The 24,991-nt window shown below is 35.6% G+C and overlaps 1 protein-coding gene across 6 annotated transcripts in view; it reads right to left on the reverse strand.

The window, feature by feature from the left end:
* Nucleotides 1–24,991, reverse strand: part of CTNNA2 (catenin alpha 2) — a 1,115,489-nt gene that overhangs the window by 961,116 nt on the left and 129,382 nt on the right. The window contains exon 1 of one of the 6 annotated variants that reach the window (XM_073241867.1): nucleotides 2,380–2,409. The exons of the other annotated variants lie outside the window; for them this stretch is intronic. Coding sequence (XP_073097968.1) covers nucleotides 2,380–2,394 — 15 coding nt within the window. The 5' untranslated portion in view covers nucleotides 2,395–2,409. Of the gene's footprint in view, nucleotides 1–2,379; nucleotides 2,410–24,991 lie in introns of those variants that run through there. 6 annotated transcript variants of the gene reach the window in all.

Raw genomic sequence — 24,991 nt, forward strand, 5'->3', positions numbered from 1 at the left:
TGACAAAAAAAAATGTCAAAACATTATAATAATTTGTAACAGGAAAAAAAATTCATGGTATTTCTAAGCAATAAAATAAGCTATATATCTAAGCAATAAAAAAAACTGGTTAAGCAATATCGTCAAAGACCAATCCAATGTAACGACATTCAGCCATGAAAAGTTTCATAGAAGAGTATTTAATGGCATAGGTAGCTATTGATTATATCAAGCAGTTTTTTTTTAAACCTCAATAATCTTGAAATTTTACCTAGGAAGCTAATTAAGATAAATCAACACTTCAGGTAGTTACTTTATTTCTTATTATCTTCTCAGTGAATAGTTTTAAAATCTCAACTTTTCTAAAATGTGTATGTATTTATATGATCATGAAAGCAAAGAAAAACACACAAGATGGTAACACTCTGTGTATATTTTCCATAAATTCAGTTTCCATTGTAAGATTTTTTTCCTTTTCTTTTTTCATGGTATTTCTCTAAAAATGGCAGTTTTCTTATAACTAATTAAAGAGAATAATTAGACTTTTCTATCACGTTATCTTCTGTTTAACTTGATTAAATTCGCTTTAATGTTGGTGATTATTGTTAATGATCATGAGTGAGTAATTTCCAAAAATCTGGCTTGTTTTTTTCTAGGAAATTTATTTCCTATTAACTTCTCATAGCGCCAAGGCTAATTAATGTATACATTAAAATGATGGCTGAATAACTGCATCCTTCAAGAACCCAACTAGGAGCCAGGGATTCTATTAACCTTCAAGGAATATGATCACGGACATTAGGATTTTGATGCCCATCTACTTGTAAAACATTTTTAAAAGGAGCTTTTTCTTATAGAAAATAAAGATTGGTTTAGGTCATAGAATGTGTATATAGATAACACTGCATTTGCTCTTTTGAGCTATAAGGTTAACTCATCAGCCTGTGTTCATTTATCTTCCACTATACATATATATATATATATATATGATTAGTTTGTCTACAAAAAAGAAAGCATTTGATCTTTCTTTGATAGAATCACCTGTGACACAATGTGAACTTCTCTCTCTCGGTTGCTAAAGGACAGTAATCCAGGTATAAGATTAGCGAAAATTTGATGAGTCTCATGCTGCTTTTGGACCTCATTTATCTTAAATGTATACTAGAAATCACTTGACATTTATTCTCCTAATAGGAAAAATGTATGGAGTATTTTCTACATGCCAAACACTAAGAGGTTCCCAGCATTAATTACCTCATTTGTTTCTTACTGCTGCTTCTGGCACTAAAAAAAAATGGAAAACCCATTCCTTTTTTAAATATTAAATTTAAAATTTAACCACGATTTTCAGCTTTCTTCATAATTTTGTCTCCTCTTTTTTCTCCACAAAAATATTTAGCTAAAAACTATATGACTTAGTGGTTAGCACTTCCTGTCATCTTCTTAGTCCTTTTCCAAGAAAGATGAATGGATGGAAAGCAGGTAAAGGGCAATCCCCACAGGCAAAGCGTATGAGGAAAAATATTCAGTAGCCTCAATATGGGGCTAGTGTGTAAGCACAGAATGCTCCCATGCTATCATGAACCGGAGCTGTGCTGAGTGGAAGCTTGTCAAGATGCTCACCATGTAACCCAGCCTCTGCCTGCAGGGGGAACCTCACTCCATTCACTCCATTCTTCACTCCATGAGTTTCTTGTTCTTTGGGAATTTTAGTATAGGAAATGAAAAGAGGTTTGCAGCCAGGCAACAAGAACCATTCCCGAAGTGGTTAGCAGTGAAGTTAGTGCTCTTAGGGGAGTGAGAAGTGGGAGCAGATTTCACTTACATACTTTCCAATTTTCAGCTTTATCTATTGACACGTCTTTTAAAATGTTGGCAAAAAAATATGAGAAAACTTGTTTACAGTCTTGATTTTGTGGGTAGAAAAGGAAATGTGAATTACAAAATAAGGCAGGAAGTAAAAATAAAACATCTTGAAATCAAAATTAACCTTCAAAATGTAAGCAAACAGAAAATGATGGAAACAGAAATAAATACATGATTTGGAGCCAAAAACATTAACCACCAAACTTGGCTTCAATTATCCAAACTCAAATTGTAAAACACCCTTGTTTCAAAGTATCATTTTTCACAAAAAGTAAACAGATATGACTATTTTAAAAATTAAGATTCTGTAGGGACAAAGAAACAATTTTTTAAATCCGCTAAGGAACTCACAAGTGGGAAAAGTAAGACACCAAAATTGGTAAGCCACAATTATTTGGAGTTACATTTATTTACAATATCTGATATTCTGCAAGTGGGGCTATATCGAAGATAAAATGAAAATACTAAATATTTCAAAACTTAATAATATTTCCAAATGGAATCAGGATCTGTCAGTAGATCTTAAGGTCTTACCTGCAAGATCTCCATGTCAGATACCACCTATATAACCTCATCTGGTTGCTGAGATTACCAGACAGGGGGTGAAGGCAGGGTCTGCAAACAGCATTGCGAAAAACCCATTTCCCAATCTGTATGTGATCATCTAGGCTTCATGGTTTCCGCATCCCTTTCTCTACTTCACTGGGGACTCTGACTTAAATGCTCATACAATACAGACTATTTACAAGTCTAGAATAGCACAGCAAGTAATGATACCAAGCTGCTATGTCTTCTGTGCCAAGAACAAATCCACAGTCTACAGATTGTGGCTGTATCCTATATTCTGAAACTGAAGATATTTTTTCATGTGTTTCTGTCACTTAACTTGGTGATATCATGTTGTTTATTTTCAATTGCAAAAGTCTTTATTGTTTTTTTTTTCTTTTTATGAAAAGGTGAAATCATGGGGAGGGTAATATGGTAATAAAGGGAAGGCTCACTAGTTCCAAAAGGTGTATGTCCTTCCTGAGAAAATGAAGTAGAACACTTTCTTGAGAAAAGAAAGGAATACTCAAGGAGCTGGTTCTCATTCCGCAGGACACAGATTAAATGCCATACACATGTAATGAGAAACTTGATAGTATTATTCACTGATAGAGATTCATAAACAGAAACATTAGGAAAGGTTCAAAAAATTAACAGAGTTTAAAAACATGTGTGGGCAATGAATTAACCAATGTGCTAATTTGAAATGCCTTAAATCACTAAACTATTAAAAGTCCACCTGGTTAGAAATACACAAGGGCAATTCCATGATTTCCTAAATGACAGAAAAGAGAATGGTATTCAAGCTTTTACTGTTAGGAATTTTAGCCGATAAATGATTTCAGAATAATGTATGGTTAATTAAAATCCTACAAATTGGGCATTAAAGTTTAATCACTCCTTTCTGTAGTTTTCATGGATGTGCTTAATTTACTATGCAAACCTGAAAACATTAATATATGTCTTCTGGAAATAACTCAATATCCAGTAACCATTCAGTATGCTAAAATTGATTATAATTCTATATGAATAGCTAGTAATTAAAGAAAAGAACTTGCTATTAGTATACAAAGGTATAATTTATTTTCATGTTATAGAATAATATGGCATGAATTGTAAACTGTGATTCCATTTTGATAATTTGCCTTCCCCATTCTAATGGTTTTGAACTTAACCCCTTTCAACCAGATTGCGATAGATATAGAATTACAAATTTTCACTTACTTAAAAACAATTCAACATGTTCCCAGTGTTTAAAATGGAGGACTATTCATTCAGAAGAACCCCCAAAAAATGCTAAATGGCAAAAAAAGAGGCCTCTAGGAAAAGAAAAACTATTATAAATTCTTTTGAAATATAAAGTCTAAATGTCTGAGCATGAATATCAAAAAAAAAAGTGAAAGAAAATGTCAAATGTACTTGCCTTAATGATCTCCCACAAGCATACAAAAAGTCAAAACAAAACATTTATAAAGGCCAAAACATATAAAGGCTTAAAACATGAAAGCTGTCAGCTAGTATACAGCTAGTATACTTTGAGCTACTATATTGTATAAATCACCAGATTTACAAGATAGTTGCCTTATCTTTAGGAGAAATCCACATATTAAATCTAGGCAAAGTTGATTTGGGTTATTGTCTAAGTGACTTTATTTTCATTTGAAGAACTCTGCTTCAGGGCAGGCATGGCAAAGGGACAGAAGTGTGACCCTGTTGGTCTCTGGATCTTCCCTCAGAACACTTCCTGAGATTCCTTCATGAATATAAAAAGAGTTATAAGCTGAAGTCGAGGCTCTTTCCTCCATCTCCTCAAATGTTCTCTGGAGGAGAACATTTTCCTTGAGAGGCAGCCACTCTGTGACCATGAGGATAAGCCTAGGCAAATGAGAGATGTGAAGTCACCTTCATTTGAGTTTTCTGTTATTTCAGCCAAAAATACTCACTAACATGACAATGGAAACTGTTCAGTGCTCTTCAACCCTGGTGACCGTGCTTATCCAGTATGATGAAAGCACCACTCAGATGAGAACTGAATTTATAGTTTAAAGAAGCAAACTACACTGATAAACATTTCTGGAGATTACTAGATATTAGAAAAAAAAGAGAGAAATAAAAGAAAAGTGCCTTTGGCAATGCGTCTTCAGTAGAGAGCCTTTTGAATGCAAATTTTCTAGCACCAGAAATGCTGTATGATCATTCCTTTGACTTCTCTACACCTTTAAAAAAATAATAAAATAACAAACATTACAAAGGGCTCCTAAAATAGAAAACCATCACTCAAGGGCATAAATCAGAGAATGCATTCCCGGTAATCACACTCCATATAGCACAAGCAGGTAAAACCTACGTCTTTCTGACTAAGACAGAGTTGCCTTTTATTTTTCCTTCTTCCAGACCAGTTTTTAGTTTGGGCCATCATCATATGTCAAGTTTCAAAGAAGATGAACCATGCCCTCCTCTCATTTACAGTTTACCCTCTGCATGATTCTTTCGGGTACATAATAATTCTTCACACATCTTCTAAAACCTTTTACCACCTTTTTCACTTACTCTTTACTAACAACTTTAATTTTTTATTGTTTCTCTCAAATGCTCCGATATCCCTTAACAAGGCTTAAATCTTAACCTTTCCACTTTCTTCTCCCACATTAATCTTTATTTCTCCTCTCAGGCCTATTTGAAATTGCTACCCAATTTTTTTTTTCATATGTGATTTTGTTTCCTCATCACCAAAAATTATCTTCAGGATAGTTCCCCACAAGTCTGAGAGTGACTAAAAATATGAAGTTATCTTGTGTCCTTTTTCCTCTGAGTTGCTAACCCTGCAATGTACCAGGAGCCTTTTGAAATGCTAGTACAGGTATCTCAGACCACATCATGCCATGGTGCAAAACAAGCCCTCCTGTCTCTGATTACTGGATGTCAGGATTGTTCTAAGTTGATTTTTGCTCCCAAAACAGCTGAAGAATTATCAAATTGTGTGGCATTTTAATTATGTGCTAAGATGACAGAACTGGAAAGCTGGACATCTCTAATGCAACCCAGGCTGGAAAAAGATATACAATCTATCTACCTCTGTCTCAGGAGAGTATCAGCCCCCAAGAGAAGGGGAGGGTCATGTTCCTGTCACTTGTGTTGATGATAGACAATGAGAATTCTTTTGAGTTTCCTCAACTGATACCCAGGTACAAAGACTAAATCTCAAAGTGGGAAACTGAAGTAACAGAATTTAGAAGCATGACATTAATTACAGGGATGGCCACTCCACACCTTCTACACTACTACAGAGTTCACTCAGATTGCTAAGCCACCCATATTTATGGTATCTTAGACCTAGGATATGTAAGGAATAATTCTGCTTCAAATAGGAAGAAACTAAAGAATAACATGTGGGAAACAGATCCTCATTTTACATTAAAAACCTGAGTCATTTCCTAAAAGTCACAAGTTTGTCAGCAGAGTATAAATAAAGACCTGCTGAAGTACATACCTCTCATGGAGCATGGCTCTGGAGCTTTCTGTGCCCTACCTGATAATACTCTTCAATTGACAGACCATGTTTTATACCCAGCTCATCAGCTTATATACACAAGTATGTTTCATTAAAAAAAGAATCTCCCATGAATTCTAGTATCTTCCTATGGCTGTTTATGGAATATCACATGGGATTATAATGGGAAGAAAGGCTTATGTTTTGGGAAAACTGGAGCAGCACTGGTCATCCAGATCTGGATTACATTGAGAACTCATGCTTACAGATGGGGTTCTAAAATACACTGAGTTATAAGACATATCTGTGGGGAGGAAAGCAGATTAAACAGAATGTGGCATGAACAAACAGTAGGAATGGGGGGATCACACAGACCTTAATAAAGGTTTTTGGGGTTTTTCCCCCAAAAAATGGAGTTGTAATTCCAATCAACAGTAACAATTTCAAGAATAAATATGACCACAGCAGCGGTCATATCATCCTAAACTGTGATAAAATAACGTTGGTGTTCAAAAAGATAAGAACCACTAAACCATCAGAGAACACTAGAGAAAATACAGTCCTAAAATCCTTCCTTTTCTAAATCCAGGCCTAGAGCAAATGTCCACCTCCATCAATACAACATAGTGCCTATTTTTTCTGGAAATATATTCATGTGAAGGATAAAGTTTGGAAACCATTTAAAAATATACAAGCCACCAAAATATTCTGAAATTTTTAATAATAGAGGGAGAGTCATTTTTACCATGCTTCGATAAGTCGGCTAACAGGGTTTTTATCTCATCTCTTTATGAAATTCCCCTTGGGATGGAAACAGGCTTGAGAAGTTTCAGTCAACACTGTAAATTGTGAGTTCATGTTAAATAAGCCATTGAAAACTGCAGCTTAGAATGAAATTGCATCTCAGCCATTACCACAGGGCTCCACAGTATATTGACAATAATAGCTAGATTTGTAATACCATCATATTCAAGGAAGTTATACATTTATTTTTTAAATTTAACTAACATACTGCAAGAGATCTTTAAAAAGTCAAGTATGTTTTTATGCTTACTTTCACTTTTCTAAGCCCAGACAATAACAGCAACAATTACTAATACTCTTAGTATTGATAATACCAATAAGATAATATGACAATTATCAATAAAGCACAAAACTACTAGCAAAAATGATCGACCAGTAGAAATGACATTCTTCTATGCCCACTAGTTTTTTTAAATGTACATTTAAAGGAGAGTATAACCTAATACATAATCACAATTGAGTTGCTCAAAAAACTGTATCCTTGCTCTGCTCTGCCTAGCTTGTAGTTTTGCCTTACTGAAAAGTGAGAGACCAAGAGAAAAGGAAAGAGTCTCATTGAGGGGGGCATTTATGGTGTCAGCAAGGAGATCATTCTTCTAGTCATGCAACAGAAATTTACCAAGTCACCTCTGCATGCCAAGCCAAGACAAGAATATACAGAGAACGGAATTGGTGGTCTTATGAGTAATAAAGGCAACACATACAAACATACATGCACATTAAAACACACACACACACACACACTTAAGACCAGGAGTTATAACACTGCAGGATGATGATACATGATGACAGATACAGGATGCTCTGGGCACAGAGTGGAGACCAAGCCCAGTTTTGTGGGTGTCAAAAGAGCTGAAGGAAGCAGCATCTGAGATAAGAACTGAAGGATACATAGATACCAGACAGTCTAAGGGAAATGAAAGAGAGAAGAACTTCCAAGCACGTGTGAAGTGAGACACCACAGAATTGAAGATAGTGAAAGAAGTTCTCTCTGGATTTAGGGTAGAAATTGAGGTAAAAGTAACAAAAAAGGAAGCAAAAAGATAGACAAACGAGGTACAGTCTTGTAGAAAAATGAATGCTTATTTTAAAGTGAAGTGGTCAAAATTGCTCTAGGAAAACAGTTCTGGACAATCTCTGCTGCTTCTTTCCTCCACTGGTAACATATTTCACTTGACATACTGAATCTGGTATTAGCTATAATTTAATTTTTAGCAATGAAATCAATTGGTTCAGAGATGAAACAATAATTGGAACAAATATTTTTAGTACATGTGTGTCTCAGATATTACATGGGACATGCTTATATTTATACTGCACAATCATTTGTTGTATATCTGAAATTAAAATTTACCTGGGTGTCCTGAATTTTTATTTATTAAGTCCAGCAACCATGGTCAGGAGGCAGGCAGGGGAGGACTTACCTGGACTGTCAACTAAGTGGCACAGAGTGATAATGGCTGTTTACGGTACCTATATTCCTATGCCAGATTGAATAATAGGAAGCACATAATGTTTTGAGAAATTTTAATGAGGAATAGTTTGTCCAACATTATATTTAAAGTCATAAATCTCTTTGAATATTGGTGATTGAAAAAAGTTTAACTGAACATAAGGTCAAGAAAAATTATTTTTCTGAAGAAAATATTAAGATTATAGGCAATGTAAAAAGACATTAATTTTCTCTACATGTCCATATACAAGTATCCATACACAATATACATACTATGTATTTATATATTATGCCTTTTATTATGAAGATAGAGTATTTCAGATTTCCACATATGAAAACATTACCACAGTTTGGTCACTGTATATCAAAACATCAATACACTTAAAAAAAAACTAATGGTACTTTAATTCAGAAAATCGTATAACAACAAACAATTGTTATAATTGCCAACATCCTCATAAAACAACAACTGCAACATATAATTACTTTTTGCTACTAACTAATTTTGGAAGAATAAGGCAGGCAAAAAGGAAATATACAAACTTGACTATTTTAAGGAGTGTTTATTTACTAATTTAAGTAATATTTGTCAAACCTTGTATATGTCCACGGTACTGGGAATATATGTGTGTGAATTAGATTGATATGATCTCTACCCTCATGGAATTTTCTACATAAAGAAGGAGTCAGACACATACACAGAAATAAACACATAAAGCAATTACAAATAGTGATAAGTGATCGGAGAAAGAAACAGATAAAGCATGCAGAAGGTGGGGCAGAGGACATGCATTCTTTAAAAAAAAAGGAGTAGTCAGGAAACTCTTATTGACATAGAAAAATGATAAATAGGAGCTAACAGATGCAAGGGGGCCAGTGACAGCACTAAAAGGTCAGCATCATCCTATGCAGAAGAATATGCAAAGGCCCTGAGGGAGAACTCAGTTCATCCAAGAAACTGAAAGAAGGGCTCTGTGGCTGCGCATGATGCTTAAAGGGCCACTGGTACTAGATGATTGACCACAGCAGCGGTCAAATCAGGGCATGTTGAGGAGTTTAAGTTATATTCTAAAAAACAATGAAAACAAGTGCATGGCCTTAAGCAGGAGAATATGATCAAATTATGCATTGTTTTCAATGATTATTCTGAATGCTATCAAGAGAATATATAGGAAGTGAGCAGAGTGGGATTGGTGGAAGTGACTGCTTTGGTCATGGTGACTGGGTTTAGGACCAAGACTTCAGCAGCCAAGTTGGAGAAAGGTAGGCAGATTGAGAAAAGAGAAACCAAGGATACTTCTTGGGTATGAAAACAGGGTGAGGTGAAAAGACGGGCTTGAAGATATATCTTTGAGTGCTGTCAGCATGTTGATAACATTTAAGGCTATAGGGATAGGCAGAATCACCTGGGGAGAAAATGCAGAAGACAGAAAAGAGGGGTCCCAACTCCAAGCCCTGAGGGACAATATATAAAACCGAGAAAGCAAAGCCTGGAAAGCCACAGCCATGAAGCTGAGATATCCAAGTTCCAGAGAGACTGAGAGTTATATCAGGTGGAAAGCAAAATACTTGTAAGATTTTCCATGATTTTCCCTACCCTTCCTTCCTTCTTAATTGTGTGAAAATATAATATACCTCTCATAACTTTAACAGGATGACAAGCAACGGAAAAACAGGTGTCTTGGCATGATCCAATCCTTTATCTCAGATCTCTGACAAGCTTTAAAAGTTGCTAATTGAGGGCTTCCTGAGTAAACGCAATTGTCACTTTGCAGGTATTCTCATACTCAATGTAACAGATTTTTTTGGCTGCCAGTACAGATAACATTCCTGTGTCATCCAAAATAGTTATGAACAATTTTGTTAGCTAACCTCCCACAATGTCTCATTTGAAATTTTTGAATTAGTATGCATAAGGCTTTAATTGTCCTGTTTCAAGCACATAAAAAAATAATCATTATTCTTCTCTGACATTAATGTTTAAATTTAGTTTTAAATTTTATTTTTCCCCACTTAAAGTACTTGCTCAGTGTTCACTGAAATGGAAAGTGCAAGATGGAACGTACTTTTAAAGTTTGCTTTTGCTGCCAAACAGAATAAAAGAAAGAGTCGTTGCTAAGTTTGGGTATTTACATGCAGTAACCATGTGAAAGGGAAAATGGGTTTTCAATTGAACTTAGTCATTTGAATGTTAAGGAATTTGTTTAGTCATGGTTGCATGTGAGCAAATAGCTGGTTTGGGTAAGAATTTGATGATGCAAACAAGATATGGTACTAAATCCTTACTGTAAGAATGCATTCAGTTCTCTTCTGCTTGTTCGTTTTGCTCTGTTTTAATGCTGGGAGTTCACCTCTATCCACAGTCTCCTGTTTGTTCCTGTATTCTCTTCCCACTGCACTCTACACAATCTGGGGTTGTACTAGCAAATCATCATTTCAGTACTTTCAGTCTGTATTTCCTTAGGAGCTGTAGACCTCCTCAGTCTCATTCCCCTTAGGCCTATTATTTGTGATCTAAGTCTCTCTTTTTTTTTTCTTTAATCTATGAAATGGAGAAAATAATATTGACTTTAACAAGTTGATGGAAGGAGTAACGGAGATGCCTGGAAATAACTATAACAGTATCAGGCACCTAGTAACTACTCAAGAAACATTAGGATTGGTGGCCAGTGCCACACAAACAGAAAGAAATTCCGACTAAGACCAGAGCTGTAAGGACTGTCCAGAGCACAGACAAGGCTCTAATGAAACTAATTTAGAAAACTGAGTCCAGCAGCTCGGACCACCCCCATGGACAAGCCCAAAAGCAACACGAGTGAAAAAAAAACCGACTGGTGAGCTGGGCCTCAGTAAAATGTTACAGAAAATCTCCAGACCCCCTTTATCACTAAGAACAATAATTAATACACTGAGGTTAGTATGTAGAACAGTCATTGCACAGCACCTAGGAATTCTCTTTTATCCTTCACTAATTTCTTCTATTAGCATTCGTAAAATAATCACTGTGTTTAAACTAGAAATTATTGAAACTAAATATGATGGCAGAGCCATTGTTAATATACTTAGTTTATATTCCAAAATCCTGTCCTACTAGCTAAGTTTCCTTGTCCTAGGCTAATGAGCAGGGAACAGAGGCAGATCTTGCCTTTCAACTGTGGGTATATTTACGCTAAACAAAGGTGAAATGAAACCATGGAGTACTCAATATTTGTGATTTTAAATAGCTGGTCCTAAAGGTGAGGAGAGAATGTATTAATCATGTGGAACAAGGTGTTGAGTGTTTCCCAAACAAAAGACCCAGAGCTAGAGCTGTCAGCACCACACTGATGTCATACCCAGATCTAATTTCAGCAAAATGACATCCATCAGATTAATGATAATTTCAGGTTTTTGTTTTTGATACTTATTTTGTAAGTTTTTTTAAGGAATAAACACATGTGCATACATAATTCCACATTTATAGTACTTTAGGCCCACTCTAGGATTTGTTTGTTTTGTTTTGTTTTGTTTTGTTTTGTTTTTGTTTTGTTTTGTTTTGTTTAAAAGGGCTCCATACACATTAGTCAAGTTTTAAAACCATGGCCAACACAGCTGGCCATGTAACAAAAAGAACATCACTCCCATCTGGTGGCAGACATCAAAATCAGATCATAATCCCAAAACAGAAATTCATCTAACTCCACACTATATGCTAGTCAATTAAACTCCTATTCAGAAGTAGCAAACATAATAACTGGTAAGCAATCTACCATATGACCTCAATTTGAAGAAGTACCTTCAACATAATAACTATATATAGCTACTGTAAAAAAAAAAGCAAATTAAGAACTGTTAATATGAAAGGATGAAACAGTATTTGTAAAACAATAAAAAATGCTTAATACTCTTTCAATTAAATATTAACATATATGATAACTAAATCCCTAAATCACAACCTCATTATTTAGAGTCAAATCCTATTCTTAATACATGTTGTTTTTTTCTTTAACAAGAAAAGACACAGAAGTTTCAAATAAAGTTACGGCATTCAAGGCAGTTCTTTTTACCCATAGAAATTTCTATTAAAGACTTAAACAGAACCATTTTTCCAGGCAAGAAAAATATCATCTAAAAAGTAAAATGAGAATTGGAGTAAAGATAATTAAACAATAAAAATGGTTAAAAGACTTTGAAACTGGTTAACCATGCTATATATAAAATTGATACAATAAGGAAACAAGCTTAAATGACACCATTTGCATTAGCACATCCTTTTTGTACCATTTCAATCCTTGAACAAAGATGCATTAACAACTTATTGTAACACTGTAGTATCACCATGGATACCATCCAAATATATTAATCTTTGAATCTTATAAATAAATCATGAATCAAGGTCGTTCCCAGTACTGATATGAGAGATGGTACAATAAGACCTCATTTTATCTCTTGATTCTTTTGGTAAATTTAAATTCAAATATAAAATTCTATTTTGTAAACTGTGCAAGAGAGTATATGGTATATCATAAAGAAGGACATATCAACTTAATTCTCATAGGTTACTTCATTTCTGAGTGTTAGTTTATTTCTGGAATCATTTTCAGCTCTAAATCCCCTCATTTTAAATCGAAATCTCCCGATTCCCTGATTAACTTATTTAAGAAGCATTAAATCCTTTGGTACATTTAATTACCATTGTGAATCACACACAGATGACTCCCTTTATAAGGACTTAATAATAAACGGGGGAATCAAATATTTTCTAATACAAAATTGATTTTTAAATTTCAAAACACTATTTTTGAGTATATGAAGTTCTGATTATATAGCTTTTGAGATAACTATTGTAAAAATTGTAAAAGACCTAACTATAAAAGTCACTAGAGCCTAATAAGCTAATAGGGCCCTATGGACATTATGCAAAATAATACTAGAAATGATTAAAGTGAGTTCTTCTTAGAGGTTCCTTCCCCATCAGGCCAATTGAGAAGAGCTCATTAAATGTCAACAGTACTCTTTTATCAAATGCTTAGTGTTATTCTCAAATTGCAGATTCATCTTCCTATAAAGAAACTAGGAAAAAAATTCCACCAAATTCCATTTTATCCTGTTGTGATGGCCTGAGCCTCCTTAGCTTACTGGAATGGTGAAGGTTGAACTCCCAGTAACAGAGGTCCCCTCTTAGTTATCTTTGATAAAATGCAATATGCAAATCATACTTTTTCTTAATCTGCATTCAAATTTTTTTTCTACAAAAGATATCCAATTAATCCCTACTTTATACCTGCACCCTTTTTCTAGTAATGAGAAAAGTATTACTATCAAGAAATGAAGAACACAGAATTAAGAGCAAACCTGTGCTACTACAAGAACAGTGCCAGATACTTCATTAATCACTATATGCCACCTTATGTATCCCTTCCATAATCCTATGACATACAAATTATTATTATCTATAATTGACATTTGAGGAGAGGTGAAGTAACCTATGCAAGGAATCAACATAAAAACTGGACTCAGTCAAATTTCTTAGACCCCAAAGCCTGTGCATATAAGCTCTCTACTTGAATGGTGTAAAAATAATTATCAAATTGCACATTAAAGAAAAAGAAACTAAAAAATTTATATGCATTTCATATAGGAAAAATACTTGGTCTTAGATTTTTGTTTTCAATTACAATAATAATTTTTTCCTGTTTTGTTTCCTACCAAAATGATTTTGAATAAATGAGAAAAATATTTCTATATGCTTATTGTACATCTAGTCACCTAATCCCAGTCTCATATTAATTTTAATTTGTATACAGTTATATCATAAAAAGAGGATTTTATCTTATTGCCATGTTTACATGGTGCATCCCTTTATTTTAAAACTTTGATCCTGTTCCTATTCAGAATTGTAATTAGAAATGATCACACAATTCTATCAAATGCCTTTTTAGTGTCTAATGTCATAATCTATTGAGCTACTCAATATTTTTGTTTCCTGTTAGTAGGATATCATTATCTCCCTTAAAAAATTATTTTTTTGTTCTATATATGCTGATCTTTTGATATACTGCTGGATGGGACTATATTTTATGTAGTTTCTTTTTTTTTTGCATTTATAGTCAGAAATAAGAATCACTCCCCTTTTTTTAAAAAAAAGTTATTTTAAAGTATCTTGAATTTTTAATATTAAAGTTATGACTCTTCAAAATGTGATTTAGGAATTGCCTATATTTTTCTATCATTGAAAATGATAGTTTAAATAACACTGTCAATCAGTTATTTCAAAGCCTGATATTATTCAGTTTTTGCATCCATATGTTCTTCTTCATTTTGATAACAGATCTTTAAATAAACTTCCTACATATATATATATGGCTTATTTCAGTTTTCTACTTCCTATTGGATAAATTTTCCTAGGAGCTTAATCCCTTTCTTCACTTTTTCATGTTTCACTGGTACAGAGCTAGATAGATAGTGTACTATGCTTCTTTTAAACTCTTGTTCCTGGAGTTAATTCTGCTTCCCCATTCATGACCTTGTAGATTATTTCTCTATATATTTTCCATAACTTGTGCATTGAGAGACCTTTATTTCAAAGAAGAATCAAATTTGGAATTTATTTAACCATTTTCACTTTTGTATTCTATTTTAGTGATTCCAGCTTTCATTACTAAACATTGTTTTCCTAGTCTCTTTTGATGTTTTTTTTTCTAATTGCTTAAGATAAGCCCTTAGTTTATATTTACCTTTTTTAAATTATAGTTAACATTTAACATTATCATTTTTTTTCACATTTAAAGTTAAAATCCTGTACTGAACACAGCTTTTACTGAGCATATACATTTGTCAGGAAGAGATCACCTTTTTCATTAACTTGCATAGAGATTGCAATTACCCTTTGGTTCTATGAGTTACCTAAGAGTGTTTATTATCTTCCTAATTTTTTTAAATTGCATAACATTGCCTAATTAAACTATTTTAGTTTCCTAACAAAGTTTAGTATCACAGAATGTGGCCTCTTAAAAATCTTTAGGTTTTTAAATTTATAAAAAATCAGGCATCTTTTTCAAGGACTAACTTCCCTAAGATGAACATTTTCTCATTTGAAATTTGTTAATTTCCATAATGTAAAAATTCTCCAAAAGGAATCTTGCCATTTCAACACTGTAAGATAAATATGTCATCTCATATATATTATGATTGAGATGAGATGAAGTTTTATTGGATATTTTAAATACCTATCAACAGTAAATTCCTAATGTCATTTTTCTTACAACAGAATGAATTTAACTGAGAACCCCTTAACTTCTGGCATTGATGTCATCTCTTACATATCCTTATCAGAAACCAACGGACAGCCGTAGGCATACTGCGTCACTGAATATTACCCTGTCCTTTATTAGATTCCTCAAGTTGTGTGTGTACACAATAGAAATGGGCCTTGGTTTCCCTTTCTCTCTCAGTTCCACCTTCTGCTTTAAATGTAGAGCATGGAGGTTGTATCTAATATTTTCTTATCTCTCTTTTCTCATTCATATGGTCTCCAAAGGTCAACAACCACATCAGTCCTGTTATTAAGGTTTCATTCCAGGAGAGAGAATGGTTAGTTAGTCTTGACAGCACAGCTGAGATATCACAGGTAATAATACATTGAGAGGCCTGTCTTTAAAAATCATATTAGTGAGTCACTGTGTGAAATTAAGCAAGAGTTTTAAGCATTCATCTGTATTAGGTGAACAATATGAATGAGACACTTAACTGTTCTTCATTTTAATAACTATGTTGAATACACTGCACTTACCTAACGGAAGGATTTTAAATAACTGGACTAAAAGACATATGGACAATTTTTAAGTGCAATCTCAGATCTGCAGTACTTTAGATAAGCCAAATACAAGAGTAAATATATGAAAATTTTAAGAAATAAATCTCATGTGTGATGTTGCATTTGCCCATGCAGATTCACCTAGATCCTTCATTGATTTATGCAGTATTGGTTTAGGACTAGCATGGACCTGAATATATATCCACCAAAAAATAGAAAAATGGAAACTACATTTAATCAACATGTACTTTATACTAGGAACTATGTTTTAATTAATGTGCTTCATTTAATCTCTACGACTAGAATTAAATATATAAATAATGCTAAGTAAAAATTCCAGTGCTAGGAAAAGGCCACACTACTTTTAATGGGGCTGACACAACTACATTCTGTACCAAATCCCTATATTATGATTCTAAGATATCTCCTAAGCCAGTATTTCTCAAGCTACCTACAATAAAAGGCCATATTTTTACTATTTCAGTAGCTAACAAACCAAAGCTTTAGTAAAATACAACAAAATGAATAATTTAAAAAAGATTTTAAAAAATGCAAGTCCAGGGAGCCAAGATGGTGGCGTGAGTACGACAGTGGGAATCTCCTCCCAAAAACATATATATTTTTGAAAATACAACAAATACAACTAATCCTAAAAGAGAGACCAGAAGACATAGGACAACAGCCAGACTACATCCACACCTGCGAGAACCCAGCACCTGGTGAAAGGAGTAAGATACAAGCAGCAGCCCAGCGGGACCGGAGGCCCGTCACTCCAGCTCCCGGCGGGAGGAGAGGAGTCAGAGAGGGGACAGAGAGGGAGCCCAGGACTGCTAAACACCCAAACCTAGCCATCCACACCAGAGCACAGACACAGTGCATGCATGGGGTGCTGGAAACTAGGGAAACAGGGCAGCAAGAACTCTCAGCGGGTCACGAAGCCGAAGCCCCTGTGACAAAGAAAAGCGAGTCCTTTTGAAAGTCTTAAAGGGACTGGGACACCACAGCTGGACGGAAACATCCCAGGTCACAGTTCAACAGTTGGAAATTCCAGGGCACTCCAGGAGCATTAACAACCTGGGCAACAGCTCTGCGACCCCTCATGGAGGTAAACAGTCAAACAGCCCCCTGTCCATTACGCCTATGGGGCCCCACCATAGCAGAGCAGCAGCCTGAAGCTGGCCACACCCTCAGCAAGGGAGCTTCCTCCATACCAGCCAGGCAAGATACCAAGACCCAGTCTACACGCAAATGCCCAAAACAAGCCACCAGGGGTTGCAGTTTTCCCAGTAAAGAAAGGCCAGGAGTCAAGTGGAAAGCTGATAGTCACGTCAATAGCACTCCACTGCACATATCAACATGAAAAGGCAAAAAAATTTGATCCAAACAAGACTAACCCAGACAGCTTCAGCATCTGCTACATCTTCCCCTGAGAAGGAATCTGGGGAGATAGATTTAACCAGTCTTCCTGAAAAATAATTCAAAACAAAAGTCATAACCATGCTGATGAACTTGCAGAGAAATATGCAAAAACTAAGGAAGGAGAATACAGAAATAAAACAAGCTCTGGAAGGACTTCAAAACAGAATGGACGAGATGCAAGAGACCATTAATGGACTAGAAAACAGACAACAGGAACACAGAGAAGCTGATGCAGAGAGAGATAAAAGGATCTCCAGGAATGAAAGAATTGTAAGAGAGCTGAGTGACCTATCAAAACGGAACAATATCCGCATTACAGGGGTACCAGAATAAGAAGAGAGAGAAAAAGGGATAGAAAGTGTCTTTGAAGAAATAATTGATAAAAACTTCCCCAAACTAGGGGAGGAAATGGCCTCTCAGACCACAGAGGTACACAGAACTCCCATGACAAGGGATCCAAGGAGGGCAACACCAAGACACATAATAATTAAAATGGCAAAGATCAAAGACAAGGACAAAGTATTAAAGGCAGCCAGAGAGAAAAAAAGGTCACCTACAAAGGAAAACCCATCAGGCTATCATCAGACTTCTCAACAGAAACCCTACTGGCCAGAAGAGAATGGCATGATATACTTAATGCAATGAAACAGAAGGGCCTCGAACCAAGAATATTATATCCAGCATGATTATCATTTAAATATGAAGGAGGGATTAAACAATTCCCAGACAAGCAAAAGTTGAGGGAATTTGCCTCCCACAAACCACCTCTACAGGGTATCATACTCTGCTCTAGATGGGAGCAATCCTAAAAAGAGCACAGAACAAAACAACTAACATATAAAGAATGGAGGAGGAGGAATAAGAAGGGAGAGAAATAAAGAATCACCAGACAGTGTCTATAATAGCTCAATAAGCGAGTTCAGTTAGACAGTAAGATAGAAAAGAAGCTAACCCTGAACCTTCGATAACCACAAACTTAAAGCCTGCAATGGCAATAAGAACATACCTCTCAATAATCACCCTAAATGTAAACGGACTGAATGCACCAATCAAAAGACACAGAGTAATAGAATGGATAAAAAAGCAAGATCCATCCATATGCTGCTTACAAGAGTCTCACCTCAAACCCAAAGACATGCACAGACTTAAAGCCAAGGGATGGAAAAAGATATTTCATGCAAACAACAGAGAGAAAAAAGCAGTTGTTGCAATACTAGTATCAGACAAAACAGACTTCAAAATAAAGAAAGTAACAAAAGATAAAGAAGGACATTACATAATGATAAAGGGATCAGTCCAACAAGAGGATATAACCATTCTAAATATATATGCACCCAACACAGGCCAGCATATGTGAAACAAATACTAAAAGAACTAAAGAGGGAAATAGACTGCAATGCATTCATTTTAGGAGACTTCTACACACCACTCACCCCAAAGGATAGATCCACCAGGCAGAAAATAAGTAAGGACACAGAGGAACTGAATAACACACTAGAACAGATGGACCAAATAGACATCTATAGAACTCTACATCCAAAAGCAACAGGATATACATTCTTCTCAAGTGCACATGGATCATTCTTCAGAATAGACCACATACTAGCTCACAAAAAGAGCCTCAGTAAATTCCAAAATACTGAAATTCTACCAACCAATTTTTCAGACCACAAAGGTATACAACTAGAAATAAAATCTAAAAAGAAAACAAAAAGGCTCACAAACACATGGAGGCTTAACAACATGCTTCTAAATAATCAATGGATCAATGAACAAGTCAAAATAGAGATCAAGAAATATATAGAAACAAATGACAACAACAACACAAAGCCCCAACTTCTGTGGGACGCAGCGAAAGCAGTCTTAAGAGAAAAGTATATACCAATCCAGGCACACTTGAAGAAGGAAGAACAATCCCAAATGAATAGTCTAACATCACAATTATCGAAACTGGAAAAAGAAGAACAAATGAGGCCTAAAGTCAGCAGAAGGAGGGACATAATAAAGATCAGAGAAGAAATAAGTAAAATTGAGAAGAATAAAACAATAGCAAAAATCAATGAAACCAAGACCTGATTCTTCGAGAAAATAAACAAGATAGATAAGCCTCTAGCCAGACTTTTTAAGAGGAAAAGAGATTCAAGACAAATCAACAAAATCAGAAACAAGAAAGGAGAAATCACGATGGACCCCACAGAAATACAAACAATTATTAGAGAGTACTATGAAAACCTACATGCTAACAAACTGGGAAAACTAGGAGAAATGGACAACTTCCTAGGAAAATACAACTTTCCAAGACTGACACAGAAAGAAACAGAAAATCTAAACAGACCAATTACCAGCAACGAAATCGAAGCAGTAATCAAAAAGCTACCAAAGAACAAAACCCCCGGGCCAGATGGATTTACCTCGGAATTTTATCAGACATACAGAGAAGACATAATACCCATTCACCTTAATGTTTTCCATAAAATAGAAGAGGAGGGAATACTCCCAAACTCATTCTATGAAGCTAACATCACCCTAATACCAAAACCAGGCAAAGACCCCACCAAAAAAGAAAACTACAGACCAATATCCGTGAACGTAGATGCAAAAACACTCAACAAAATATTAGCAAACCAAATTCAAAAATACATCAAAAGGATCGTACACCATGACCAAGTGGGATACATCCCAGGGATGCAAGGATGGAACAACATTCGAAAATCCATCAACATCATCCACCACATCAACAAAAAGAAAGACAAAAACCACATGATCATCTCCATAGATGCTGAAAAAGCATTCGATAAAATTCAACATCCATTCATGATAAAAACTCTCAACAAAATGGGTATAGAGGGAAAGTACCTCAACATAATAAAGGCCATATATGATAAACCCACAGCCAATATCATACTGAACAGCGAAAACCTGAAAGCTTTTCCTCTGCAATAGGGAACAAGACAGGGATGCCCACTGTCCCCACTGTTATCCAACATAGTACTGGAGGTCCTAGCCACAGCAATTAGACAAAACAAAGAAATACAAGGAATCCAGATTGGTAAAAAAGAAGTTAAACTGTCACTATTTGCAGATGACATGATATTGTACTTAAAAAACCCTAAAGACTCCACTCCAAAACTACTAGAGCTAATATCAGAATTCAGCAATGTTGCAGGATACAAAATCAATACACAGAAATCTGTGGCTTTCCTATACACTAACAATAAACTAACAGAAAGAGAAGTCAGGAAGACAATTTCATTTACAATAGCATAAAAAAGAATAAAATACCTAGGAATAAACCTAACCAAGGAAGTGAAAGACCTATACCCTGAAAAATATAAGACACTCTTAAGAGAAATTAAAGAGGACACTAACAAATGGAAACTCATCCCATGCTCTTGGCTAGGAAGAATTAATATCGTCAAAATGGCCATCCTGCCCAAAGCAATATACAGATTCGATGCAATCCCTATCAAATTACCAACAGCATTCTTCAATGAACTGGAACAAATAGTTCAAAAATTCATATGAAACACCAAAGACCCCAAATAGCCAAAGCAATCCTGAGAAGGAAGAATAAAGTGCCTGCCCAAAGCAATATACAGATTCGATGCAATCCCTATCAAATTACCAACAGCATTCTTCAATGAACTGGAACAAATAGTTCAAAAATTCATATGAAACACCAAAGACCCCAAATAGCCAAAGCAATCCTGAGAAGGAAGAATAAAGTGGGAGGGATCTCACTCCCCAACTTCAAGCTCTACTACAAAGCCACAGTAATCAAGACAATTTGGTACTGGCACAAGAACAGAGCCACAGACCAATGGAACAGAATAGAGACTCCAAACATTAACCCAAACATATATAGTCAACTAATATTCGATAAAGGGGCCATGGACATACAATGGGGAAATGACAGTCTCTTCAACAGATGGTGCTGGCAAAACTGGACAGCTACATGTAAAAGAATGAAACTGGATCACTGTCTAAACCCATACACAAAAGTAAATTCAAAATGGATCAAAGACTTGAATGTAAGTCATGAAACCATAAAACTCTTAGAAAAAAACATAGGCAAAATCTCTTAGACATAAACATGAGTGACCTCTTCTTGAACATATCTCCCCAGGCAAGGGAAACAAATGCAAAAATGAACAAATGGGACTATATAAAGCTGAAAAGCTTCTGTACAGCAAAGGACACCATCAATAGAACAAAAAGGTATCCTACAATATGGGAGAATATATTCAAAAATGATCCGATAAAGGGTTGACATCCAAAATATATAAAGAGCTCACACATCTCAACAAACAAAAAGCAAATAATCCAATTAAAAAATGGGCAGAGGAGCTGAATAGACAGTTCTCTAAAGAAGAAATTCAGATGGCCAACAGACACATGAAAAGATGCTCCACATTGCTTGTCATCAGAGAAATGCAAACTAAAACCACAATGAGATATCATCTAACACAGTAAGGATGGCTAACATCCAAAAGACAAACAACAACAAATGTTGGCGAGGTTGTGGAGAAAGGGGAACCCTCCTACATTGCTGGTGGGAATGTAAATTAGTTCAACCATTATGGAAAGCAGTATGGAGGTTCCTCAAAATGCTCAAAATAGAAATATCATTTGACCCAGGAATTCCACTTCTAGGAATTTACCTCAAGAATGCAGCACTCCAGTTTGAAAAAGACAGATGCACCCCTATGTTTATCACTGCACTATTTACAATAGCCAAGATATGGAAGCAACCTAAATGTCCATCAGTAGATGAATGGATAAAGAAGATGTGGTACATATACACAATGGAATATTATGCAGCCATAAGAAAAAAACAAATCCTACCATTTGCAACAACATGGATGGAGCTAGAGGGTATTATGCTCAGTGAAATAAGCCAGGCGGAGAAAGACAAGTACCAAATGATCTCACTCATATGTGGAGTATAAGAACAAAGGAAAACTGAAGGAACAAAACAGCAGCAGAAGCACAGAACCCAAGAATGGACTTATAGTTACCAAAGGGAAAGGGACTGGGAAGGACGGGTGGAAAGGGAGGGATAAGGGCGGGAAGAAAAGAAAAGGGGCATTACGATTAGCATATATAGTGTTGGGGGGGGCACGGGAAGGGCTGTGCAACACTGAGAAGACAAGTAGTGATTCTACAGCATCTTACTATGTTGAAGGACAGTGACTGTGAACTTGGTGAGAAGTAGTGATTTTATAGCATCTTACTATGTTGATGGACAGTTACTGTGAACGGGGATCTGGGGGGACTTGGTGAAGGGGGAGCCTAGTAAACATAATGTCCTTCATGTAATTGTAGATTAATGATAGCAAAATTAAAAAAAAAAAGAGTGACAAAAAAAATGCAAGTCCAAATTTTATTATCAGATTAAGCAAACATAAAATTATACTGTAAAACTGCCATAAAAATATCAAAGCACTTACTCTCAATTTCTGTACTTATTGCAGGCCAGTAACTAACAACTCATGGAGCAGCCTTAGCCCACAGACCACAATCTGAGTAGCCAACATACTCACAAACTAAGAGCTTATCAGTATTAGGTGTTTCTTGAAGAAATTTTTATAGATAGAATAAGAATAATGACCAAATGGGAAATGCACATAAATCTAATGAAATGCTTCAATAGTTACATACAAAGATGTTTACTTGCTAATCCCTAGAACTGGTGACTGTTACCTGATATGGAAAAAGGAACTTTGAGAATGTGATTAGGATAATGATCTCAAGATGGAGACATGAAATATCTAGTTGGTCTCGATGTAATAGCTACTGGCTTTAAAGGTGGAGGTAAGCACTGGGAAGGAGAGTGCAGGGACCACTCTATCTGCCGGGAGGGAAAGGAACTTCCTCCTTAAGGACCACAACCCTGCCAACACCTTGATTTTAGGACTTCTGACCCATGAAGTATATGCTCATAAATTTGTATTGTTTTAAGCTACCACGGTTGTGGTAGTTTGTTGAGTAGCATTTGGAAACACACAGAATTTGGTTCTGGAATGTAGGATGGTGTTATAACAAATAGTTAAAACTGTGGAAGTGGTTTTGGAATTAATAGTGAGCAGAAACTGGGAAATTTTTAAGGAGCATGACAGAAAAAGCCTAGATGCTCTTAAATAGACTGTTAGCAGAGATATGGATACTGAAGCCCCTGCTGGAAAGGACTCAGAAGGAAGTGGAGGGCATGGCAGAGAAAGCTGAAACTGTCTTAGAGAATATCTAAATCATTATAAACAGATTGTCAGTAGAAATATAGATGTTAAAGGAGACACTGGTGAAAGTTTAGAAGGGAATGAGGAACAAGTTATTGGAAAATGAAGGAAAAGGAATCTCTGTTACAGAGTGACAGAAAACTTAGCTGAAATGTTTCCTACAATTATGTGGAAATCAGAATTATAAGTGATAAATTTGGATATTTAGCCAAAGAGATTTCCACATGAAGGGCTGAAGGAATGGCCTGGTTTCTATTTCCTGTTTAAAGTAAAATGTAACAGGAAAGAAATAAATTGAGGGAAGAACTGTTCAACTAAAATGGGCCAGGACTTGACGATGTGGAAAATTCTTTGGCTATGTGGCTTGCAAAAGGCACTAAAATTACAAGACTCACTTTTTAGGAAAGCATGCTAGAAAGAGAAAGCTGATTGTGTGCCTGGATAACCTTTGGCTAGTGTTTTGGGAGTATTAAAAGTTCAGAGCATTCAGTCACACAGAGGGCTTCTTGAAGTTATTAGACATGTGACTCAGATTCCCTCAGCCATTTCAGCAGACACCAAAAATGGAGATGCAATTTGCCAGAAACGATCTGGGAAGTAGCTTATTTTCTAACAGAGTAAATCCCAGAGACATATAGGGGAAAACAACAAATTTCTTAAGAATGTTATATCAGTAGAAACACTGCCAGTTGGACTGAGAGAGAGAGAGAAAGGGAAAAAAATTTTAAAGGCTATATTGGGGTCTCAAATTCTACAGATAGGAAATGGGCTAATAAAAATACTCAGCTGCAAATATGTGCTACCCGTCATTAAAAATAAGTAACAATTCTTAGGATGGAGAACCACACTCGGAAGACAGAGCCTGAAGCCCCAGAAGATTATTCCCAGTCTTTGAAATCTAATGGAATTTGCCCAGTTGGACTTACTTCTACATTGCTTGAGACTAGTAACCGCTTTTTTCTTCTACTCTCTCTTTTATTAAATGGGAATACCACAACTGTTATATTTTGCATGCCCCACCAATGTGTTTTGGAAGGATCTCATTTATTTTCTAGTTTCACAGGTACACAGATTGAGAAGACTTTTGCTTGAGTACAGATTATAACCAGAACCTTACCCACACCCAACTTAGAGGATTCAGAGGATGAGATTTGGAATTTCTAAACTGGTGACATTTAAGATGAGGTTTTGAGCTTGAGATAATACAATGGGTTGAAACTTTAGGGAATCAGGGGATGTTGTGAATGTGTTTTGCATGAAGAAGGATGTGAATTTGGGAGGGCAGTGCAGAGGGCTGGCAATAGTAACCTGAACAATGACCCCCATATATGACATGCTCTAATTGCTGGAAACTGTGAATATGTTACCTTAAGTGGAAAAAGAGGTCAGAGCTAGAGAGAGAT

Source organism: Manis javanica, chromosome 1 (assembly GCF_040802235.1).
Source record: "Manis javanica isolate MJ-LG chromosome 1, MJ_LKY, whole genome shotgun sequence".
Classification (NCBI taxonomy): Eukaryota; Metazoa; Chordata; class Mammalia; order Pholidota; family Manidae; genus Manis; species Manis javanica.